Source organism: Gordionus sp. m RMFG-2023, chromosome 2 (assembly GCF_954871325.1).
Source record: "Gordionus sp. m RMFG-2023 chromosome 2, tfGorSpeb1-WG-v2, whole genome shotgun sequence".
Taxonomy (NCBI): Eukaryota; Metazoa; Nematomorpha; class Gordioida; order Chordodea; family Parachordodidae; genus Gordionus; species Gordionus sp. m RMFG-2023.
In genome coordinates this window covers 15,897,945-15,924,510 of record NC_088776.1, presented here as the reverse complement: position 1 = coordinate 15,924,510, position 26,566 = coordinate 15,897,945, and the positions used below count along the sequence as shown (strand labels likewise).

The 26,566-nt window shown below is 25.6% G+C and overlaps 3 protein-coding genes across 5 annotated transcripts in view; 2 read left to right on the top strand and 1 right to left on the bottom strand.

Annotated features, from left to right (window-relative positions):
• The window catches only part of LOC135923502 (centrosomal protein of 97 kDa-like), a 38,038-nt gene extending 36,003 nt beyond the window's left edge, over positions 1–2,035 (bottom strand). Inside the window, exons 1-3 of one of the 3 annotated variants that reach the window (XM_065458294.1) lie at positions 1,943–2,035; positions 1,198–1,369; positions 1,049–1,151 (exon numbers count right to left, since the gene is read on the bottom strand). In XM_065458294.1, the coding sequence (XP_065314366.1) occupies positions 1,049–1,151; positions 1,198–1,341 (247 nt within the window). In that variant the 5' untranslated portion in view covers positions 1,342–1,369; positions 1,943–2,035. Of the gene's footprint in view, positions 1–10; positions 36–1,048; positions 1,152–1,197; positions 1,370–1,942 lie in introns of those variants that run through there. The other 2 variants (XM_065458295.1, XM_065458296.1) reach the window with 2 other exon arrangements.
• A 1,830-nt stretch (positions 2,036–3,865) lies between these two features.
• LOC135924805 (uncharacterized) lies at positions 3,866–5,440 on the top strand. The gene is made up of 4 exons (XM_065459917.1): positions 3,866–3,942; positions 3,990–4,064; positions 4,111–4,194; positions 4,864–5,440. Exons 1-4 carry the CDS (start codon positions 3,900–3,902, stop codon positions 5,019–5,021), a joined length of 360 nt encoding a protein of 119 aa, XP_065315989.1. The 5' UTR covers positions 3,866–3,899; the 3' UTR covers positions 5,022–5,440.
• Positions 5,229–8,491, top strand: LOC135924114 (52 kDa repressor of the inhibitor of the protein kinase-like). Its single transcript, XM_065459160.1, has 3 exons — positions 5,229–5,988; positions 6,081–6,882; positions 8,473–8,491. The coding sequence occupies exons 1-3, from the start codon at positions 5,229–5,231 to the stop codon at positions 8,489–8,491; spliced, it is 1,581 nt and encodes a 526-aa protein (XP_065315232.1).
• The last annotated feature ends 18,075 nt before the right edge of the window (positions 8,492–26,566 follow it).

Here is a 26,566-nt window from a genome sequence, read left to right as displayed (position 1 = left end):
TAATACTTACCACCGGATGAACCGAACCCAAAAATCTTCAAATTTAATTTTATAATTTTAGGAAAAATAATTTGCCATTTTCAAGGGCAAGTTTTCAAATCATTTTCAAAAACTAATATTACTAATAGTGGTTTTTTTTTAAATTTAGCACAAAATTTTTAAAAAATCTTTCCCTATTTTCATTGGTTCTTAAAAGCAGGAGATACAATAGAAATAGGGAAAGGAAAAGGGTATTATTTTTGTTATATTGAAATTCAATTAAATTTATTTTCTATTTCTTTAAAGGTTGTAGATACTGCAAAAGTTAAAATTTTTATATTACAAATTTTCATTGCTATACATATAACTACAAAGGTAAAATATATGTATAAGATATGGATCAATGCACTATGATTAAGTTTGTTTTATGTCTAGATAAAAATCTTAATTTTGAAGCATCATAATTTAGATTTAGTTAAATTATACTAAATTTTAAATCATACTTATAGTTGTTATTATATATCACTTTCTCAATAATTTAAATATATTTACAAATGAGGATAGAATTATTTATTATTTTGAAAATTATTCTGTCCCTGAAGAATGGTAATTTTCCAAAAGAAGCTTTTAGATAAACCAAATAAGTTAAATTAATATTTCTGAATTTATTCAAGAAAACCTGCATAGGCCAAAATTTTGTGGTCATACCTGACTCCAATAAAAATATTAATTTATGGTAATAAAAGTTTAAAAATTTGGTAAATTAGTTATTATGAGAAAATATTTAAAAATACTCAAGTAAAATTTTAAGTAAATTAATATTTTTTTTTCATTTCAATTTAGATATAAGATTCACTTCAGCCATATTCTTTATACATATTTAACAATCCATGAAATTTTTGACACTAGAAGATATTCTATAAAAGTTAACCTGACCAAAGTCTGGGGAAAACTGGTCTGATTGTCAGCCAAAAGGGGATATTGGGACAATGCCCCCCCTCCCTTCATAGAGTTAGAAAGTGTCAAAATAATATTTGTACTACTATTTTAAATAGGCCAGCAAATTTACCTTCAATTGTTGTAATAGCATTTCCAGATAGATTTAATTCTGTTAAACAAGTTAATTTTGTGAGTCCAGATATTTTATTGATATTATTATTGGCTATTGATAACTTATAAAAGTTAATAAACATGAAAATTTAAATAAAATATATATACTTCAAGTAAGCTATCAGAATTTTCTAGATTTTCAAGTTTTTTAATATGATTATCATCAAAATTAATTTTTTTAGCATATTTATTGGATAAAAGTTGTTTATCAATTTTAAAAATATCTTCTTTTCGATGTTCCACTTTTGCCATGTTAAATCTGAAGAAATAATTGTTAAACCTGAAAAAAATAATGTTCAAAAAACATTATTTAAAATGATATGGAAAAAAAAGAAAGTATAATTATTTACAAACTTATATATATTGCAAAAATAATATTTTCATTTAATAGTAATTCTTTGCTTATATGATGTAAACAGTGATTCAGAGTATTTGCGACAGTATATAGAAGTTATTTTATGTGAAAATAGTATTTTCATTAATAGTGCATTCTTGCTTTAGGATATATGAATAGCGCCATATATTATTTAGCATGTCTATAAACAATATAAAAATTTATAAAAACTAAAACTCTGAGTGTTATTAAAAATAAACAAATATTAACATCTCTTCGGCATCAAAATCTTTTTTCAAAATATTCAAAAAGTTTTAAAACTTTTAGAAGTTATAAAATTTCAATAAAATCAGGTGTAAAATTTTTGAAATTTTCTTGAATTATATTTTGGACATATTTTTATATAAAAATATTATACATTTTTTTCTATAAGGTTTTAAAGTTTGAAAATCTTATATTTTGTTAACTATTCATTTTTTATTGAGAATTCAATTTCTAATTTGGCAAAATTTTACTTACTACTATATTATTTTAGCACGTTGATCTAGGACCTCATCATTTTCAATTGTAAAAGAACACACGCTCGCTGCAATTTTAAAAAGCATATGTTTTGTCATAATTATCCACATCAAATACTGATATAAAATTGATGATATGCTTATATAGTCGAATTTGCAATTAATAAGAAAATTATATAACAATAGAATAATAATAATTATTTTTTAAAGATTAAGGAAAACCTTATCTATTTATATCTTTACGATATATTGTTGGAAGGAAGAAAGGGGGCAAGTTGTTATAAAAATTTAATATTTTTTTTCCTTTCATATTTTTTCATGGCCAGACATCGTCTTCAGCATAGAAGATAAAGAAGCAAAAAGTTTTTATTTTACAAAATTTTTAGAGTTCTCAACCCATTGAAACATTTTATAAAAAGGATTGATCCACTAGTTAAATTTTCGTTAAAAATATTTGCAACCCCCCCCCTCCCCACTGCACATAATTTTTTTTTATAAATGGCTTAATCTGTATTTATAGTAAATCGTGATCGTAGCAAGTTTTAAGCTGACTCTGACTCTAAAAAAGCTAAACCAATTTTTTAATCGAAACCATCATTTTAACTTCAATCGAGGTTAAATTAAAGGATAGCTCAATCTTGAAAAAAAATTAACTCATGTTTAAGGCTTAACAAGTTTTTCCCGATAGTTAGGAATAGGATTGGGCCGATTTAACAACACAGGCAAGAGATAGTCCAATTTTAAACAAAATCTTATAAGTTTAAATAGATATTTGAAATTTTAATTAGGTAAGTTGTTAGTTTTTAGAATTAATCAATCTACTTAAATAATTTGGGATATTTCTCAAGATTTTAATATCCTTTTACCAATGTTTGACTTTTATTTTAAAAAAATTAAATCATTAGGATTATGTTGTAATATTTAAATATTATGTAGGTATATATTTAAGATAGTTGATTATTTACAGACCTCGCTTGATTCAGAAATTAAACTTTTATTTTTAAATATACCGTTAAAAAATATCCAAAACTAGTAAAATTATAAATAGACCAATTTATAAATTCTCTAGAAAGCATCATGCAATTCTTTCAGATGTATTACTCTGAAAACAAGGGTAAAAGACTTAGATAAGTTATAATAAAAATTTTTTTTATTTTAGATATCTTTTTGATATATTTCTTATAACTCTGAAAAAATTTTAATATCTTATCTATTCAAGTATTTCTATAAATCTAAACTACTATAAATCGGATAAATTAGTTATTGAAAAGATGTTTTGATCAATGACATTAATACTATAGACTGCCGATTATATATTTGAAGTGGCAAAAATTGAAATAAGTGGGGGTCATTTGGTGTTTGGATCTTTTACGAAAGATACATATGATGATTTCATAAATTTCAGGTATATTTTTATTATGTATTATATTTATAATCTTATGTTTTACTAGATGAATAAAAAAACATTTTTAGAGAAAATGGTTATACTCAGTGGCGTAGACAAGGGGGGGGGGGGGGGGGGGGTTTGGGGTCAAAACCCCCCCATGAAAAAAAATTTTTTTTTTTTAATTTTTTTTTTATTGCGAATAATTATATTTAAAAAACGGTTTCAATTTAGAGAAATAAGATAATATATTATATATAATACAATATGAATATGAATATCACAATGAAATATATTTATAAAAAAAGGAGTTTTAATTTTAAATGATCACATCGTTTAAAAATATATATAAATTATATGAACTAAAATATTAAATAACAATAAAAGAATAAAGAAATATTGTATGTAAATAATTTCTGGCATAGTTAAATTTATTAAATAACAATAAAGATATTTTGTAAATATTTTCTGGCTTGGCATAGTTAAATTAGATATTTATAAATTTAATTATTAAATATATATTTTTAAACTATATAGATAGTTTGTAAATTTTAATTTTTTATAATTTTTAAATATGGATATCTGTAAGTTTTTTCGTCAACAACAAAAAGAAAAAGGTATATAAAAATTTAAGTTGTGTAATTTGAATTAGAAATATATATAGATATAGATGTTGCTCTTGCTAGTAAAAATCAGCCATCAGTTGAGTTGGTTTTCGTTGTATCCTCAGATGACGAAGGTAATGGTATTATTTATAATATCTTTTATTTAAATCTTGCAATTAGAAAGACCAGACATACCATTACCACTCCATGGGAAAACCAATGATGAGTTAGCTACAAAATCATCTGGAAAATCATCAAATGATGGTATAGTATTTATTTTAATTCCATTTTTTTTATTTGTAAATTATACTATTTTCATTTTGAGTTATTAAAATTTTGCAATGCACGATATTTAGTTATAATTTTAAAGTTAGTCATTTTTTTGTGTTATTTTGCAAAAGGTAGTACATTATAAGTCAAACAGAGTTAAGCAGTATTGAAAACTTGTATCTACAATACAAACAGAGTTGGGCAGGCCCTCCAGAAAAATAATCTAGATACAGATTTGTTATGAAAAAATGAATCTTAGATACAGATGATTTATCATTACCAATTAAACTAGAATAGTTTATAAAATACAGTTTTTATTATTTATTTGTGAAGAACATAATTATTTTCTTAAAATCTTTTGTATATACAATCTTGGGCAGCTTATAATATTTAGGAACTTATTTTCATAATTTAAATATTACTACCTTCTTCACTTCCATGAGTGTAAATCATCCTACAAATATAAAAATATTAATTAAAACTGGTAATGATATTCTATAGTAATTTCCTTCTACTTGTATCTGTCTTTAAATTTTTATTAAGAAACTTTGATATCTATCTGAGATACATTTTTTATAATCCAGATTTTTTTCTTGTGCTGCTCAGCTCTTAACATTGAAATTCATATTGAAATATATCATTTAAAATCTAAAAAAAATATAGAAACACCACACCGTTCTCAAAAAGATGTTTCACTTTACTTAAATTTTCATTTTAAAAATGATAATGAAAAATTGTTAGGTGTTGAAAATATTTGGATACCTGACAAATGTTATAAATTTCCATTGGGCAAAAGAAATTTAACCTTTCAAGCATCCTAGCTTAACAAATATAAGTGGCTTGCTTACTCAGCCGATGAAAAGGGCGCATTTTGTAAAGTTTGCGTCATATTTTCCCCAAGATATGCTGGAAATGGGTTACAAAAACTCAAAACATTGGTAAGTCAAGTGTACACAAGATGGAAAGATGCGCTCGAAAATTTTAATTATCATCAAAAAAATAAATATCATCTTAATTCCTGTGAGATAATGGATTCTTTAAAAGAAATCTCAATGAATCAAAAGATATCAATATCCAATGTATTGAATAAAAAAAATTTTGATATTGTTACAAAAAATCGATCAAGAATAATTATAATTATTGATGCTATCATTTGGTTAGGGAGGCAGGGCTTGGCGTTAAGAGCTCATAGGATATCTCCTGGCCCCCTAACACTTACATCCCCTTCTCACAATGAAGGAAATTTTAAGGAATTATTGAAATTTTTATGTAATAATAATGACAACTACCTAAAGCTTTTTGAAAGCTCCTCTAAAAATGCTACTTACCTAAGTCCCACTATTCAAAATGAAATAATATCAATATGCAATCAGTTTATATTAAAGAAAGTTTCTTCAAAAGTCAAAGCATCACCATTTTTTAGTGTTTTGGCGGATGAAACTTCCGATATTGGTAATATTGAACAACTATCCATAGCAATAAGGTTTATTGATATGGAATCAGGTAATTATAAAATGAAGGAACTATTTGTTCAATTTATTGAATTACCTGACACTAAGTCAGAAACGATTGCTAATCAAATTATTAAATCACTTCAAAACCTGGATTTAAATCTACTGAGAGGCCAAGGGTACGATGGAGCTCCCTCGATGAGTGGCCATGTTAAAGGGGTCCAGTCAATAATTAGAGAGCTTTATAGCACAGCTCTTTATGTTCACTGCAGTTCACATTGCCTGAATTTGATGATAACTGAGGCATGTGAAATTAGAGACATCCGGAACAGTTTACGTAAAAAGATTTTGATTTAATTGAAATTTATTAGATTTTATTATGTATTATAGATATCTTTATATAATTTTTATATATTTTTCAAAATTTAGAAACAATATCGTCGGTTTGTGACTTCTTTACCCCACCCAAGAAGAGGGAGATTTTTACCCAAACGTTCGATGAAATTGATTCAAAAAATTCAAAAAAAAAATTCAAAAGATTTTGTCCCACAAGATTCATTGAAAGACAACAATCGGTGAAGGTTTTCATCGAGTTATATGAGGTTATTTTTGCGGCACTGGAATCATACATATTACGCAAAGAAAAAGATTCCGCAGATGCGGAAAATCATTTACAGGCTATTACGAAGCCTCAATTTTTAATTTCAATTCAATGTGTTTATTTTTTATTTAATTATACATATGATTTTAGCAAAATGTTACAAAAAATTGATTTGGATTTAAGGGAGGTTATGAATAGGGCAAAGGATATTGTTGAAATATTAACAAATATCAGAGATAATGTGGATGAAAAATTTCACGAAATATATGAGAAAGTAAAGGAGATCGCTAATATGTTTGGGATTGAAATTTTTAAACCTAGAGTAGTTTCTAGACAATCCAATCGCTCAAATATTGATGCATCTACGATTGAGGATTTTTATAAAATTAACATTTTTATTCCACTTATTGATACATTTTTATTTCAATTAAAGGAAAGATTTATAAGTCACAATTTTATTTTAAAAAGCTTTTATTTTCTTTTGCCGGTTGAGTCTGAATTGTTGATTACACTTGAAACGCGAGAGGATATTAAGAACATCTCAGAGTTTTATTCTGATGATTTATTAGGGTCGTATGATAAGTTACTTTGTGATGGAGAATTTTGGTATAAAAATCTTGGCAGAATAGAGTACTCTTTGAGACCAAAAAATGCTTTGCAGGCCCTTTCCTTGTGTAATTGCACTTTAGATTCCCTGCCCAATATCAAAACATTGTTTTTTATTTTAGCTACTTTACCGATTAGTACCTGCACTAATGAAAGGTCTTTTTCAACTTTGAAAAGGTTAAAAACCTATTTAAGAAATAGCACCGGTGAAAACCGTTTAAATGGATTAGCCCTATTAAATATTTATAAGGAGATTATTCTAGATAAAAATTTGATTCTAGATGAATTAGCCAAATCTCAGAGAAAAGTAGACCTCTTTTTATAAATTCAAATCATATAATTGTAATATTTTCTTAGTCATAAAATTTTTATATGTAAAACTTAATTATAATGAATTTTTAGTCATGATATTTTTATACTATATTTATTAATAGTATTGCACCTACAATAAGAATTATTTATATAATATACTCATTTGTATTAAATATAACTGTTAAATTATATTTTTTTAAATTGCATACAAAAATTACTTATATTTTATTGTAATTTTATTTTTTTAAAATATAGATATTTACAATCAATTTTTAAAATAGTAATCTGTATAAAATTTCTAATTTTGAAATTTATTTTTTGTATATAAAATAAACACATAGTTAAATAAAAGGTTTATACTAAATAAAATTGTTAAATTGTATTTTTTTAGCAAGAATTACATATTTTATTGCAATTTTATTTTTTTAAAATATAGTTATTTACATTCAATTTTTAATATAATAATCTGTATAAAATTTATATATTTTGAAATTTATTTTTTTATATATTATTAAAATAAATACATAGTTAAATAAATAAAGTTAATAATAAATAAAATCTCTGCAAAATATTGTTATATGCAAAAATTTAATTAAAATAATTATTTTTAACATAGAATAAGATATATTGAGTTGATCATAAAATTGGAAGGTTTGGGGGGAGGCAAATTTTTTTTACATCGAATAGATTGAATTAATATACAATTTACTAAACATTGATAACATTTTCAAAATAATGCTTTCAGTCGCTTATTAATTATAAATTTGGCAAAAATTTTAATTCTAATATTTTTTAATATTTATGCTGGCCTGGGTATAATACACAAAATATTGGCAAATTTTGATAAGGGGTTTGGGGGCGAAGCCCCCAAAACTTTTCAACCCCCCCCCCCCCCATGGATCAATCCTGGCTACGCCACTGGTTATACTGTTTTGATTATTGCAAATTTTTAATATTTATTTAGAGTAATCAAGTTAGAATAAATATTTTTTATGAATATAATTAAATTCTGCTCTTTATTAATATTTGCAGAACAAATAAAAGTGATGATTAATACTTAAGATTTATTTAGACTAATCAAGTTAGAATAAATACCTTTTATAATGATATTTCTGCTCTTCATTAACATTTGCAGTTCTTTCCTTAATGAATATCCTTAATATTTTTTATAAACTAATCAATATAAAATCAAATCTGCATAGTAATAAGAACATAGTTTAAAATTTTGTGCCATTTAGAGAAGTAAGGATTTGTTTTATTTAATACTTCATGAAATCTTTAACATTTTTCAAATTTATTTAGACTTATCAAATTGAACTGAATATATTTTATAAGAATTCGATTTAATATTCAATTTAATATTTTTTATTTATATATTCAATAACAAATCAAAGTGAGTAAAGATATATTATATAATCTTGAAATGATTTCTATTTTTTATTACTAAAAGATTTACTTACCATGGAGTGTAATATCAGAATTATCAATTTATCCAGTTAATTTTTAGAGTAAAATACTTATCATTTTGAATTAAATATTTTTCATGTGATTTGAAATCTATTATAAAATTTAATATATTTTTTATATTTAAGAAAATGGTAATATATTGCAGTGCATGGCTGTAACCAAAAATATTGTTCAGGAAACAAAATTTCTTTCATAAGTATGATATCTCAAATTAACTATTGATTTCTAATTTTTGTTAGACTTAAATCTAAAATATTTATTATATGAAGATGCAACTATTATTAATCCATTTTCTTTTGTAAAAATTATTTATGGCAGATTTCCTATGAAAAACAAAACTTTATGATTTGGAATCTATTATGAATATTACATTTTTCTATTTGGAAATTACTCAGAAAACCAAAATGAATATAGATTATTGATCAATATTTTAAATTATAAAAAAAAATATATAATTTCTTTTTTAGAATTTTATAATACTTTAAGATTATAATTTATAAGACTTTTTATATTTTATTTTTGCTTTCAATTATGTTATTCCTTAATAATTATAAACTATCCATTTCTAAATATATTTCTTTATTTAAATTTAATTCATAAAAGTACAAAAATAAATAATGAATATGTATATCATGAAAAATAAAATAAATTTTTACAATATTAAATACAAAAATATATATGTTATATTTACATCTAGTAGAATAAATGTATTATTATAACCAATAAAGCAAATGGTATAAAGTGTAAAGTTTTTTCCTAAAAATATTTACCATAATTTTTCCTTGACCTATAAATATTTAAGTTAAATAACATATTTTTATAATGCTTGATTTGTGCCCTTGAAAAAGTACAGTTCTGTTAAATTTTTGCCTAAAATCTAATTTTAATTTTTGATTACATTAGGCAATAATCAAAACAGTATAACCATTAATGCTCTAAAAATGTTTTTAATTCATCTAGTAAAACATATAAGATTATAAATATAATACATAATAAAAATATACCTGAAATTTATGAATTTATCATATGTTCCTTTCATAAAAGATCCAAACACAAAATGGCCGCCCCTCACTTCAATTTTTGCCACTTCAAATTTGACTTTAGCATTACGATCGGCAGTCTATAGTATTAATGTCATTGGTTTTGATATTCTAGTTACAAAAGTTGTTATTTTTTAATTTTTCTAATTCTCGTTATCAATGACTAATAAATATAAGTGTATTTGTATTGACTAGACAAAAACAAAGTTAATTCTAGACCACGGCCTGTTGGCTCAAGGCTAACTGTCTAAGATATTTTTAATAGTATAGTTACATTCTTAACATAACTATCATTGTTTTAACGTAAAACTCAACTCGTTTATTTGGTCAACAGACATGTTGTTAAGCCAGTGTTCTCATTTTGGTAATTTCTAGATGTAGATTATGAGTTAATAATAAAACCAAATCTTAGAAGGATTCTAGAATTATTGTCAGTAACCCCCATAACAAGTAACCTGCTTCTATGTTAATTTATTTTTCAAAGAATTGGTTTTCGGCTTCCTTAACCTTCTTAGGTCCCTGTAACGATATATATACTAACCCTCATTCCTCGTTTTGAGTACTTGCTTGTATATCTCTGGCTGAGATTAAATCGCATTCAACAGCTACTATAAAATTTATTTATAATTCTTCCCACTCCATAGATATTAATTATATAAGAAATCTAGAAAACATATCTACACCATAATTTTCTGTACTACTCATTTGTATCTTATAATAAAAAATTTTATAAAAATAAAATTACCTAGGGGACGTATCATTTAATATGAAGATTTATAAAAAATATTAATAGTATATGGCTGTTATAAATGTTAAATAATTTCCTACCAAATTTCTTAGTTCAAAAATAATAACTCATGTTGATGTGTCGTGTTTTTAACAATAATAAAAAAAGAAAAAAAACAAATAGATAATAATATTTTAAAAAAAGAAATTTAATTTTACCATAAAGTAACCTATTGTTTAATTTAATAGTTTGTGATATAATTTTATTAACACTGCCAGCGACTGTTAAGATGTTTAACACTATAAAATGATTGTTTTTTATTTTATATTAAATTAAATTAATATCATATATATAATGGACGAGAAATAGTTGAAAGGGGGAGTACAAAATGTAATTTATATATTTTAACTCTCGCCGAATATTAGAAAAATGTAATTCATGTATTTACTAAATAAAGAAATACTTAATTCAAATAAACTTATTTATATCGAGACGCATTATAGGATTATCATATCAATAACCAAAGTATGAATTTAATAAAAGAAACTTCTCACCAATCTAACAGCTCATGATTCCTTTCAATTTGACTAATCACATTGACCTGCATTTTAAAGAAGCTAATACTATAGGCTTTTCATAATTAATTAGGTGAGATTAATACCATTCTACTCCTTATTGTGGCGCATTAGTGGTTAGTGTTACGGAACACTCAGTGTGTCAAAGCCCCTGTATTTCGGATTTTTTTTAAAACTAATGATTGCGGTGTTTTAACTAGATGTCCATGACAAAGGTTTCTTAAATAATTGATACATTTAAACCATTTTATAATAAAGTGATATAATAAAAAATCTAATATACAGCCCCGTGGCCAAGAGAAAACGGCAGTGGAGAGCCCATCTCCCCCAAATTTTTTTTGTCCCTCAAACTTGATATCCAAATTTGTTTCTAAGAACTTATAAACTAAATAATACCTCCCTTAAAAAATATTGCCCCTCACACAAATTTTGCCCCCCCCCCTATTTCAATTAACAAAAGCTTCACGGCTACGGTTCTGCTAATATATCAGGATTCATGAAGTTTTAAAATATTTACCTCAATACCATATCTGTAACTGGTGTGTGAAATAAGTTTTTAGCTCTTTTTACCATTAGGCTTACTTTATTTTTTTAAACTTTTATTTCATTTTTAATTGTAATATTTAATCAGTGAGAAATAGAGAATGGGATTGGGTAGCGATAAGTTTTTAGTTCAAAATTGAGCTTTTAAGGAATATCTTATTAATAAAGTTCTTTAAAAAAATTAATTTAACTTATAAAATTTTCTTAAATACCCGGCCACAGTGATAGGTTTGGTTCAGACCAAACCGGATCAAATAGATCAGGGTAATTCAGATTGAGTTGGGTCGAGTGAGTTTGAGTCAGGTTAAATTGAATAACAAACATCTTTGGGTAAATTAAATTAACATTATATAAAAAAAATAGTTAGTTAGTTGCACAAATTCATGATTCGAACTCACGAATGAAAACGATTCAGCTTGCGAGACTGACTCGCGATTTAGCTCATTAAGTTCTAGTTTTCAAATCTGGGTAAAAACTTGACTTCCTAACTAGTGTTTGCAACGGTCCGGTCCGGTCTTTTTTCCTAAAATGGGACCGGACCGATAGACCGTTAAGTCAAATGAGACCGGACCGTGGGACCGTCGGTCCGGTCCAGCGGTCCGGTCCCACCTAAAAAAAAATTCTATAAAGCTACAAAAGTTTTATTCTGCATTTAAATTTATTAAAAATGAATAGTTAAACTCCCTATTAATATTTCAATTATATCATCAATTTATTTTTATTATATTATACACAAAGGCCTAATCAAAAGAATATTAAAATACAAATTTATTTAATATAAATTGTCTCATATGAATATGATTTACATATTTAATTAATTTTTTTGATATATATATTTGGTTATAAAATAAATTGTATATAAATAATTTAATTATTTTCTAAAAAATCAAAAATGATTCCATTTTTTATCCATGATTCAAGTGCCATCATAGATTGAACCATCTTTGGATTCATTCTATTGCGTTTTTTAGTTATTTTATCATTAGCTTTAGAAAATATCCTTTCACATGCTACTGATGTAGCCTGCTGGGGGAGATAGTCCATTGCTATTTTTGATAGAACTGGAAATCGATATTGATTCCCTTCCCACCAATCTAGTATATTGGAATTAACAGGACATAAAATATCAGATAAATAACATTGAATTTCAGTTATATCCTCTATCTGAGCTATCTCCTCTGATGACCCAGTTCCCATGAGCCTATCCCTGGCTATTTTCTCCCTCAGGGATATTTCCTTAAATAATAATTATCAATAAATAAATAAATATTTTTATATACTTTGTTTGTCCTTATGCCACTTGATAAAGTGCTTGCATATTTTTCATATACTTCCTTAAATTGGATAAAATTTTCAGGAGTATTTAATAGATTATACATGTGAACCTAAATAAAAAGAAATTTTGTAATATTATAAAGAATTATGAATAACTTTTTTGATTCTGGGGTCTAATAGACTACCAATATACGACTCAATGTTTAAAAATTTGTGAATGTAGTGATTAGCTTTCTGAGTGACTTTCGTTGCAAAAGTTGCACCAATAAATGACGGCGAGGAATTAAAATTAAAAATATTTGCAATATGTATTTGTATATTTTCCATTAGCATAAGACATATGCCTAAATAAGAGAAAAACCATTTAAAAATATTAGATAAAAGATATTAAACCAATGGTAGGATAGGAGGATCCAGATAAATCCAAGGTGGTTTCATAAAATGGTTTTAATAAAGGAATTACTTCCTCTATTTTATTTTTATCAATAATTGTGAGGGCAATGGTGCCTAGGGTTTCATACTCTGAATAACACAAAGTTCTTATTGTCTCAAAATTCTAAATATATAATCCTATTAAAAAAAGAAAAAGATAGATAATTTACTTTAAGGACCTTCACCAACATCAAATATGTTGAATTCCAGCGAGTTTCAACATCAGTGGGAATTTTCTGTCCTATGTCATTACCTCTAAGTAATGACCTATATTTTTGGAGCAATGATGGACTTTGAGATATATTCGTAGTAATCAATCTCACTTTAATGATAACTTCATCAATGTTTTTCAGAATATTTTGGCAAATTATGTTTAATACGTGTGCCATACACCCATATTCTGCAAATGGGTTTGGACTCATGTAAGTCTTCATGAGTCTCTGAGTTTTCACCATATTTGCAGCATTATCAGTTGTTAAACTGATAATTTTTTCCTTTAAATTATATTCGATAATTAAATCTGAGAGACATTTGTATATATTTTCAGCTTTGTGCGGATAAGGCACATAATTAATATCCAATATGATTTCCTTCATTTTCCATGATTTATCTATATAGTGCCCACTTACAGATATATATGGAAGTTTTTGAACAGATGTCCATAAATCTGTAGTGATAGCCAGTTTTCCTGGCAAATTTGCTATCATGGATATGACATGAATTTTTTTATTTATATAATTGTTTAGAATATTCTTTTTGAAAGTATTATAAGTGTGCACTTTAATATTTGGATTTATATATCCAATCATTTCCAAAAATTTAATATTATTTATAAGGGCATGCAGGGGGATGGTAGATGTTATAATAATTTCCGCAATGTATTTATTAATTTTTTTATTTTGAGCAGTTGTAATTTTGCTATTATATATATGATCTGAAGAAAAATTTATTTCTTTCTAAACTAATAATTTTTCTTCTCCCTGTGATACATTTTTATGTTTAAGAAACATATGTCGTCTCAAAGTAGCTAAAATAAGAAAAATTATTCATGACATATGTGAATCATAGTATATAGGGGTGGGACCAATACCAATATAATATTGGTTTACAATACCAATACCAATTACATAAATATATTGGTTTTGATATATTGCTTAAATACAATTTTAATCAATACCAATATAAAAATAGATGAATACATATAATTATTTGGTTTTATCGTGGTATATATTTTTAATTTCATTACATAAACATAAACTAATTAATCCATTTCATTTAGGATATTATAATGAATGAAGACCAGGTAGAGTTAATAAACATTTTAAATCCATCCACCCAAGCCCAACATTATATAGGAAATGTGAACAAATAAATAGGCAGTAAAAAAATTAACAAAATAAAATCATTTTTAGTTAATAATATAAATAAAAAAGCTAATTTAAAACATTTAATTCTTTTTTATTCAAAATAACAGCCTTTTCAATGGTTGAGAATATCACTTTTAAAAATTTAATAGCATATTCTAACCCCTCACTAAAATTACTTTCTAGAAAAAGATTAAAAATAGACATTATGAAACATTAACATTGTTCCTTTATCAATTTTAAATCTGTACGTTCTAACATTACATCTAAATTTTCCTTAACAATGGACATTTGGTCCTCTCCAAATATAATACCCTTTATGGGCATAATAACAATTCATTATATTGATAATGAAAGGGTTTTATAATCACTATTTATTTCTATTTTTTTAATTAGTTATTTGAATTTAAACCAATACAATATAAACCAATACAATATAAACCAATACAATATAAACCAATACAAGATACAAGAAATAGAAAATATTGTTTAAACCAATATCAATATTTTAGACCCAATACCAATACAATATTTTGTTTATATTGGGTTTTTAATATTGGTTCCCAGCTAATAGTATATATGCTTAATTTACTTGTGCTTGATGTATTTGAAAATGATTGTAAACAGATTTTACAAATCTTATGACCAGTCTCTTTTTTAAAATAATTGTATAATTCTTTAACATTTTTTAAAGAATTTGATGAATTTTTTTGATTTTCATCAATAATAGTCATTCTTTCACCCCTTGAAAAGTGTGGCATTTCAATATCAACTTCTATGATTTCAATATCCATTTCTAAAAATAAAATATAATACTACCTACCCTACTAAATTAAAATACTTGAAGGCGATTGAATTTAATTGAATGAAACGGGAGAATATAAAAAGTAAACTATGAATATTGAATTTAATGAAACGGAAGAATATAAAAAGTAAACGATGAATTAGATATTATAAAGTGTTAGGCATTAAATAATCATATTTTATATGTTCATGTACATACACATTAACTATAAAGCAATTTATAGTAAACTTTTATATTCTTAAATCGGTCTTCGGTCGGACCGGACCGTGGGACCGTGTTGTTGGACGGGACCGTCCCTAGGACCGAAAAGTCTGATAAGACCGGACCGTTGCAAACACTATTCCTAACAATACTAATAACTTCTTATTATATCAAAACAGCCCAGAACTTTGGTAGCTTGTAGAATCTACTTTAAGGGATCGTTCATCAGATGTGCTCATTAGGGTTATTTAATCGAGTCTACTCAGGTCGTGGCCAATTTTTCTACTTGTTTTCAGGTCTGAGTGCGTTTTTCCGACTCGTGCTCAAAGTTGGGGTGGATTTTTAGTAACTGAGCTCGGTTTAGATGTTTTTTTTCCTGTTCCAGGATTTTATTTCTCCGCCCTCAACTTAAGTTTAGAATGGGGGGTATTTTAAATATATTAATTTCTACATTAGGAGAAAAATTTAAAAAAATGATATTTACGTATCATATCTAAAAAATTTTATCAAAATAATAAATATGGATTTTTCTCTGGCTTTAAATTTTTTTTATATTCTAGAAAGAATTTAAATTCCAAATCAGACCAGTTTAATGATATATTTTTTGAAATGTAAAAATAAACCGAATATTAGATAACACTTATAGCTATTTTTAATTAATAAATAACTTCGTTTACAATTTTCATAAAATTACTCTTTTATGATCTTTATTTTAATTAAATTCATCCATTCTATCAAATGTTTTTATCGTTTTGCCAATGTTTACTTTATAGCTGGCCGGTGAATTAAAATAAATCAATCTAATTTGTTTATCACTGTAAAATATATACATATAATTTAAAAAATTTGTTAATTCTCATCACTTCTGCAAAATAAATGGTATATAAAATCCTTACCGAGTTGAGATTCTATCAGATGTATATATAAAATTTAATAATATATATCTAATCATATGATTTTTAAAATTATTTCAGGCCGATAAAATGTGAGATTTATTTTTCCTGACACTTTAAAAATAATACCTACACTTATAGTGATCTAATTCAAAAATCACCCTTTTTTAACTTAATTTATGTTTAATTGTGTCGCCTTTCGAAATTGAGATTATTTATAATCTAGAAATAATAAAGGTCACATAAAAAAAAAGCTTGAAATAATTTATATATTAACAAAGGTATATAATTTTATAACCTTGGGTTCATTTAAATTTCCAAAAAATATAGCTAAAATATTATTATAATATGATAAATTCGTTTTCTAGATTAAACACTGATCCTAAAAATACATGGCCTAATTGGCAAATTTGATCGACAAACAAACATATCCAAACCCTGGTCGAAAATGAGGACAGAGCAAATAATGCCTTACTATTACATTTCAAAAAATAAGGAAGCAGGGCGTTGGAACCTATTCTTATTCCATATTTAGAATTATATATTATATATTCAAAATTGGTATTTTTTTTAAAAAAAATAGTGCATAGTTTAAATATTTATACAAAATTTTAAATTTTTTTTAACTGATCTATTTAAAAAAATAATTTTACTACTAAACAAATTATTGTCTCCCTAAAAAAAATATTCCTGGATTTCATTATAATTTAAATCATGAAATTTAGTAAGTTATATATTTTTATTTTCCTTATTCATTCTTAGAGGGTTTCTTTAACGTTTTAGGCAGTGGCAATGCTAGAAAGGGTAAAAGTGCAGAAATTTAATGGTTCTTTAACAACACTTTATTTATAAATGCTGGTAACGCCATTGATTCGAACCTAGTCATAAGAAGGAAACATATAAAAATATATATAAGTACAGCAATTCAACTATGATAGCAAAAATTTATGATTTAATTATATATATAAAAAGCGATAGCCATATTATTCTTGACTCTCTGCCTACTTCAAGCTACTTACTTCTCGCTAAACCAAGCCACGTCTTCTGATAATTTTAAAAATTCGTTAACCGAGTATGATGAAGATGAGGAATATTTCAGTGATTTCGATGAGAATCAATTAGAATGGGCTAATTTCAACTTTGAAGAAGAGGGTTCAGGGGTTTATCACAAGGAAGGTAATTTGGATATATTGGAAGAACATATGGAACCAGCTTTTAGTGGTAATATACTTAATATATACGCGCAATTAATGTTATTTTTGTGAGTTAAATAATAATTTCATTATAAAAAGTCAATTTTAATTATGTTTTAAATAATATTTGTAATTGCCCTATAATTTTTTATTGCTAAATTTATCACTAGGCTTAATTTTATCTCACTCCACTTAATTCTAACCAAACACTTTTATCTGACGATTTGCATGAAATAAAACAATTCTTAAGATAAAGTTGCCATTTAAAGCAGTGGCAGGGAATTGCATATGGGACTCGAGTCCAGTCAAAAAATTTGGAGTCTCAAATTTTTTTTGAAGCATAAAATTTAACGAAATGTTAGTTAAAAAATTTGAGCGTTCATTGAGCACCAGCTGTAAAGTTTAGTGACACCCCTGATTTAAAATAAAAGAGATTTATATGTAAATAAAATATAAATAGTTAATAAAGCCACATTTTTATAAAATAGAGAAAATTAGCAAACAGTCGCAAGGTAAATTAAATAGTGACCCAACCAGGTTATCAGAGCAAGAATCGATCGACATTGATTATGAAGATGGGGACGACTTATTCTTTTCCTTTGCCAAAGATGTACAAAATATAGATGACAATAAGAAGGTCACCGACACCAAATCCACTAATAATCCAGCTAAAAGAAACACTGATTCGGCGAAAAATACTAAGAACAACAAAAGAAAGACAAATGAAGAGGAAGAACATGAGGATAATGATAATAAAATTTATTTAAATAATATATAATTTATTGTAAATTGATTAATATAATATTATACACGTGTTTATTTATAAGGTTCATAGTTTTAGATTAGTACAATACCCAATACAACTGTTATTATATATAACTTTAAATTATTTGATTTTTTAAGTAGAAACAGTGTGGAAAAATTCAAAATTTAAACATTATTTTTTTTACATAATAAACTATAAAATTTTTGGAACCTAAAATCAAAACACTAAAAAGTTATAAATACTGATGATTGTCAAAATTTTAAGAAAAAGCGCATTTTAATTTAAAAAAAGAACATAGCCAAAGGCCAGCTATAGGTGATCTTAAATATCTCCAATAAAATGTATGGGGGGAAGCCTAATAGTTACCCCCCCCCCTCCTAGTAAAAATCTTGGCTCCGCCTATGTAATAAACTATGTAGTCTCTAAAGTAAATATTAAAAAATAGCCATACAATCTAAATGCTAAAGTTGGAAGAAGAGAATACAACAATTTAGCACAAATTGTGTTCCCAAATAATTATCAGGATAAGGTTATTAAAAAATATAACCAATTTTAATTATTGATCAAATATTGACCTTATGTTTAAAAAAATTTAAATTCTGATTTAATTTAAATATACATTTATTTGGAACGTTATAAATTTATATTTTGTTTCAATTCTTTAGGTTGTCTTAAATAAATGATAAAAATAAATTAAATTACAATCTAATTGAGATTGCCCTAAATAACTACAGGAAGATTTTAAAAAAATTAAATTCTATTAAATCTAATTTAATGACCCAAATAATTACAGTGAAAATTTAAAAAATATTGTAATTAATCAAAATAATTTCGGCCTTATTTTGGAAATTATTTAAAGGAAAATGGGAAATATCCAGTATAAAAATGTTAAATTCTTCATTAAAGGATTTTCCAATATTTCCCAAATATTTAATTAATGTAATTTAATTTATTCTTTAAATCGGCCACGACCGGTTTCGAATTTTTAATTTTTTTTTTCAATCCCAGCTCATATTTTTATTTTTTTAAATTATCAATCCTGGCTTTTTAAATTCACAACCTTTTTCAGTCCGTTTCGGGCAGGTTCTGCAGGTCTCTGATAAAAATTCTGATTTGATATTATAATCACTAATAAATTTTAATCATTACCTCCAGAAAAAATATTTAACTATTTACAGAGGCCTAACTAATCAATTATTTTATTAATGTGCAATTATTTTTGAGTATTTATGTAATTCATATGTTGAATTATAAGGATGAAACATATATTATTTTTTCAAATATCAAACTAATGGAGACGTTAAGTGTAAAATTATAATTAATGAGAAAAAAATAGATCAGGAAAGTAACAAAAAGAATCAAGTGAGGAGATGAAGATTGCAAAACATAGTTCAGCTAGTTAAAGCGAATTGATGGAATCATATGTAGTGATTTCCCGAGATTCGTCAAGTGCGAGGGCATCAGCATTTGGATCAATGCAGGAGTCACAAACAGCTAACCCTTTGACCAAAGAATTGAGCTATATTAAGTCTAAGCGTTTCCCATTGGTTGTATAGATGCCGGCTGGCTCAAATTTAAAGAGGATGCGCGATGATTTAAGTGCTAGCAAAATAAGGTCCTTGAATTTGGTATGCCATGGGAAGCGGTCTTGGCAATGAGTGCAATGCCTATCTTAATGAATAACACTGGTTTCATAGTGTTTCCATTGATAAGACAAAAAGTTTTTGCAGTTAGCTGTAGTATAGAATGTATTTTTTTATATAATTTATTTGAGCACCCTTTGCTTCATTATTGTTATTAGAGTTCTCACATATTTTCCGTAACCAAAAACAAATTTATGGATATTTTCTAATTTTTTTAGAGTATGTCAAAAACATCAAAAAATTGAATATACAAACTTTCGAAATTTTAATGAAAATATACTATAAATATAAAAATGAAAACAGGTCTAAAACATAATTCTAGAAAATTTTATAAATTTCAAAAATTTAATATTCGATTTCATTAAAATTCTAAAATTTGCGAAAGTTTTGAAATGTTTCAAATTTTTTAAAATGGTATTGGACACAACCTTATAAAAATATATTTATATAAAATGTATATACAACAATACAACATTTATGAAGTATTTAAACTAGATTTAAAAACAACTCTGGCTTTGTTGTAGGATTAAATTAGGATAAGCGAAAAAATCTGAAAATATAAAACAATCGGCATATAAAAAAAAAATAATTTAAAGAACTTTTAAGGTCTGAAAACAACGTTAAGTTGGTAAAAAGGGGAAGTTTATAAGAAAGAAAAAAAAATGGTTGGAAAAAAGTTGTAAAACAGATCTTTTTTATGAAGATTATTTTACCATTTGTGTAAAATATTATAAACCTAACTAGAGGTCTGAAATAAGTTAGTTTTTAGCCCGCACACCCAGTTCGCTTATACTTCGGGTGGGCGTGGTCGGATTTTCTAAAATATTTTCAACACTGGGTGGGTGTATTTTTAATATTTTTATGGCGAAATGAACAGAAGAGACTTCAATTTATTAAAAATAATAGTTGCATATTATATATGTTTGATTAAAAATATATTAAAATAAATGAATAATAAAGAGCCAAACCAGCCATTAAAATAAATTTTAAACATTAAGTGGGCGGGTTAACTAAATTTATAGATATATTGGGCCGGCATTTAAAAAAAATATAAGTCGGGTGGGTTATAAAAATTTTAAAACAACGAATGGATGAGGCTAAAATTCCGCCCACTGAGACCTCTAAACTTAGCCATCAAAATCAAGAATGATTAAAATGAAGGTGCTTATGCAGGAATTGGCTGTGGAAAGGGGGGGGGGAGTGGATAATTAAGTTTTTATAAAAATTATTCTAGGAGTTATTTTCAAGAATATTTTAAGTTTCATAAAATTTATTCAGACTAGTTACTATAAAATAGCGACAATTTATAATACACAAACAAGTATAAATTATTTATAAAATATTATATGTAAATAATTGTCGCATGAATCGTTATAGGAACTAGAACCCTCCTTCTAAAAAATGTGTTCGGTTTTAGGTTTGGGTTCAGTTAAAAATATCTGAACCCTGTTCGAGTTCAGGGTTCGGAGACCAGAAAAATAATATTAAAATTTGTTAAAATAATAGAAACATCATATTTTTTAAAAATTTAATTAGTATCGCCATAAATATAATTTATCATCATAATTATAATATATTATATATAATATAATATAATATACTACAATACAATTTTAACATTATATTTCTATTTTAAAAATTTTTACAAAAAATGGCCGACTATTAAATATAACAAAAATAATTACACGAAAAAATGATCAAAAATATTTTTTTGAATAAAAATTAAATTGTTTTAAATAAAAACTCTTTTTAAATAGGAAATCTTTTATAAATAAAATCGTAATTTACATGTTTATTATATTACTAGTAGATAGCCTATCAAAAATGACGGGGAATGAGAATTTTCTTTTTATATTTATGCTAGATGTTACCTGTTATTTGAAAATAATATCCAATTTTATTCTTTTTACCCACTCTCCCCTTCAGGCCAGGTTCAATCCATTAAAACTAAGTCTAAATACTATGGTTTGAGTAAGAATAAATTTAAAGCTTTTACTTGATAATACCAATATGTTAAATATTACTGATCATTTATACCTAATATTTAATATTAAAAAAAATTCCCAGGCAAAGTACAAAGGTAATAATTTTGAAAAATTCTTCTAAGCCCAATGAAAGATCATAATAATTTTGGTAGTTGAGAACTGAAATAAAACATTTAAATAAACATAATGAATTTAAAAATACAATAAAAATCAGATTTTCATGGGCCTTGGTTTTTTGATCAGGCCGAGCCCAGGCCTACAAAATAACTTGTTTTAGGCCAATGTCCTACCCATAGTTAATAATATAAAAATTATCAAACGTCCAAGCTCATAATAATTTTCTCCAAGCACAGCCCAATATAATTTATAAAAATATTTTCCAAGCCCAGTCCAACTCATAATAATTTTATGAAAAAATTTTCTCAAGCATGCCCAACCCATAGTAATTTTCAAATTTTTTTTCCAAATCTGGAGATAGGTAAGTCTCTAATAACCATATCTATTTTTTATTCTATCTTAACCCAGCTCACCCCTACTTCCGACCATGACCAACCTATTTAGACTAAGAGTGAATACTATTTTTTTGAATAAAAATATATTTAAATTAGCTTTTACCTGATGGCCATATAAATATTCTGTGTTAAATATTACACCTATGCCTAATATTAAAAAAATTCCCAAGCCAGGTCCATGCACTTGGGAAAATTTTCTACCTGCCAAAGACCATAATAATTTTGGCAGTTGAGAACTGAAATAAAATATATAAAAAGTCACAATGGATTTAAAAATACAATCAGAATATGAAAGTTGCATGGACCTTGGTTTTTGATCAGGCCTGGCCATGTCTTCAAAAGAAATTTTCAGGCCAATTTCTAGCCATATTTATAATTAAAATTTTTTTGAAAAATGTTTAGCAAGCTACGTAGTCCAAATTAATTGTGAAAAATATTTCCCAAGCCCAATAAAACCCAGAATAATTAATTTTTTCCTTGGATCCAGAAAAATAGCAAGGGGTTTATAAGAATTAAATCTGTAATATATGTATATATAAATTGGAAAAATTTTTCAAAATTATCATCAAATGAATGGGAAATATCTGATTTACCTATCATAATATGAAATTCATGAATACATATTAAAGTACTATGCTGAAAATATGTTCAAAACAAACCACCACCTTTACAAATGATTTATTACTTAGTTACAAATTATAAAATTAAATTTAAGAAATTGATATTAAATTACAATAGAAAAAATAAAAAGATATTTTAATAAGAGGTTAACTACAATCATAGTCAAATTATATATAAGTAAAACAAAAAGGTTATACATTTCATCAAAAATGTTATAATAAGTTATGAATAACATACATTCTACAATTATGAAGTTATGAGAAAATATACAAAACTATATTATAATATAATAGATTGAATTATTTAATGGTAATTGAAGTATTAGTAAGTGGACAATTTTTACAATTTATACAAAATTATTTAATTTTTTATTTTTAAATTCTTCAAAATATTACACTGCTAATAATATCTGCAATTTTTCTTGGAATATCTGTCAATTTTCTCTTAAACCATACATAAAATATATTTCAATAACTCAAATCGTAACATTAAAAGGTGCTGGAAAATAAGGATCTACTATATGTCAAACAATATATATGGTCAAAAGAAAATATTGATGATATTACCAAATATTCTGAGTCAAGTTTTAAATTGACACAGACAAATGTAAAATATTAAAAGGCAAAAATATAAAATAGTTTTTTATTTTAGGAATCTGAAAATTGACATCTGGGAACAGTATTATTTTATATTTGTATATAAAATTAACTGCATCATACCTTAATGAAATTGCTATCCCTATGTCTAATGATTCTGTACATTATATTACTATTATTTGATATTTAATATTGAATAATAGCTAGATCAAGATAATGCCAACAAATAAAATGAAAACCCTATAGTTATTAATAAAAATATTCCTAATCCCACTCTTAAAAGATATTATATCATTTCTATTATAATTTTATTATATAACTCAAATATAATCATTTATATATATTTTATGGAAAAATTATCTTTCAAAATAAAAGTTATTATTGGTTTTCCAACTGTTTATTAAATATTGATATAATTATTTATAACATATATTTATTTATTAAGTATATAAATGAAATTTAAATATAACCATTAATTATCAAATAATAGGTTCATACAAAGCTTAATAACTGAAAGGTAATATATAATAATAAATACAATTAAATATTTACATATCTTTTAATAAATGACTAATAATTGAATCATATCAAACATTTTGAATATTTTAATTTTTTTAAAACTTAAATGTATCCAAAGTGTTGTTATTAATTTGTGAAAATTTTAAAGATTTTTTTAAAACATTTTGGACGCAGCTTAAAATAAAATTTTAGTTAATTATTATTCAATAAATTTTTTGGATTTAAAGAAAAGTTATTTGGAGAATAGAATAATATTTCTTAAAAAAATAAATATATAATTTGGTAATAAAAATGATTTTAGAAAATGAACTATTAAATATACACATGAATTTCATATAAAACCTACACTTATCATAAAAAATTATTTAAATGCTTTTAAGACCTTCATAACCGTATCAGGTCAATTCAGCGAAACTTTTATCGCGAAACACTTTTTCGCGAAACTTTTATCGCGAATGTCGTTTATCGCGAAGGAATTTTATAGCGAAGGTAATATTGCGAAACCAATTCCGCGAATTTTTTTCCGCGAAACATTTATAGCGAAGACAATATCGCGAACTTATTATCGCGAATTTATTTCAGCGAAACCTTAACCGCGAATACTTTATAGCGAATACATTCTAGCGAAACTTTGATCGCGAACTCATTATAGCGAATTTATTTCCGCGAAACCTAAACCGCGAATACTTTAGAGCGAATACATTTTAGCGAAACTTTGATCGCGAACTCGTTATAGCGAAACTTTAATCGCGAACCATTTATAGCGAATTTTCTACTGCGAATGTATTTGCGCGAAATTATTATAGCGAGCGCATGACCGCGAAAATTGCGAATTCATTTTAAGTGAAATTGATATATTCAATATCAATTTACCAACCGAAGTTTCTTTAATCATAAACGCGAATGTTTTAAGAATATTTTATTACGTATTGTTTTTAATAAGCATGTAACCTCTATCTGATGTGATAGAAAATATATTAGTCTTTCTGGTCTCACTCACTCATGGTTGTAAGTAGTGTTGTTAAAACGCCGCGAGTCGCGACCCCGACCCAAAGCTCGGGTCGTTTTATTCGACTCCGACTCAATGTTTGGGTCGTCTTTTTCAACTTCGACCCAAAATATGGGTCGTTTTTTTCGACTTCGACCCAAAATATGGGTCGTTTTTTACGACTCCGACTATAAATTTGGGTCGTTTTTTTCGACTTCGACCCAAAATATGGGTCGTTTTTTACGACTCCGACTAAAAATTTGGGTCGTTTTTTTCGACTTCGACCCAAAATATGGGTCGTTTTTTACGACTCAAACTTGAAGTTTGGGTCATATTTTTCGACTCAAACTTGAAGTTTGGATCGTATTTTTCGACTCAAACTTGAAGTTTGGGTCATATTTTTCGACTCAAACTTGAAGTTTGGGTCGTATTTTTCGATTCCAACTCAAAGTTTGGGTCGTTTTTCTGACTCAGACTCAAACATCGGGTCGTTTTATTCAATCCGACCCAAAATATGGATCTTTTTTTTAAAAGTCGACTTAAAGTTAGGGTTGCTTTTTTTCACCCTTAACTCAATATCTAGATCATTTTTTTTGACCAAAAGTCTAATAACATTTAGTATATATTAATATTATAGGCGGGAAAGTTACTTAAAGCTTCTTTAAATTATAATACTCTGGATTAACTATTCATCATAGTTATATTTTTAAATTTTTAAGTGAAAATGCACCATAGAAAAGAGCCATTTGTTATGATGGTTATTTTTGAACTTTTTTAAATGAAATAGATAAAAATATATATTGTAGACATGTTAAATCAAAATTTCAGTGAAGATGTACCATAGATAAATGACAATTGTCATAATCGCCATTTTTGAGCCTTTTTGAGTTTTTTTAAAGGAAATAGCTAAAAATATATATTCTAAACATGTTAAATTAAAAATTCAGTGAGGATGTATCATAGATAGGTGACAATTGTCATAATCGCTATTTTTGAACTTTTTCAATTTTTTTAAAGGAAATAGCTAAAATTATATATTCAAAACATGTTAAATTATAAATTCAATGAGGATGTATCATAGATAGGTGACAATTGTCATAATCGTTATTTTTGAACTTTTTTCAATTTTTTTAAAGGAAATAGCTAAAAATATATATTCTAAACATGTTAAATTAAAAATTCAGTGAGGATGTATCATAGATAGGTGACAATTGTCATAATCGCTATTTTTGAACTTTTTCAAATTTTTTT

Coding starts and splice junctions, on each gene's coding strand:
- LOC135924805 (XM_065459917.1), top strand. CDS start 3,900: ATGGATATCTGTAAGTTTTTTCGTCAACAACAAAAAGAAAAAG. Junction 3,943..3,989: donor TCAACAACAAAAAGAAAAAG/GTATATAAAAAT, acceptor AAATATATATAG/ATATAGATGTTGCTCTTGCT. Junction 4,065..4,110: donor TGTATCCTCAGATGACGAAG/GTAATGGTATTA, acceptor TCTTGCAATTAG/AAAGACCAGACATACCATTA.
- LOC135924114 (XM_065459160.1), top strand. CDS start 5,229: ATGGATTCTTTAAAAGAAATCTCAATGAATCAAAAGATATCAATATCC. Junction 5,989..6,080: donor AGACATCCGGAACAGTTTAC/GTAAAAAGATTT, acceptor TTCAAAATTTAG/AAACAATATCGTCGGTTTGT.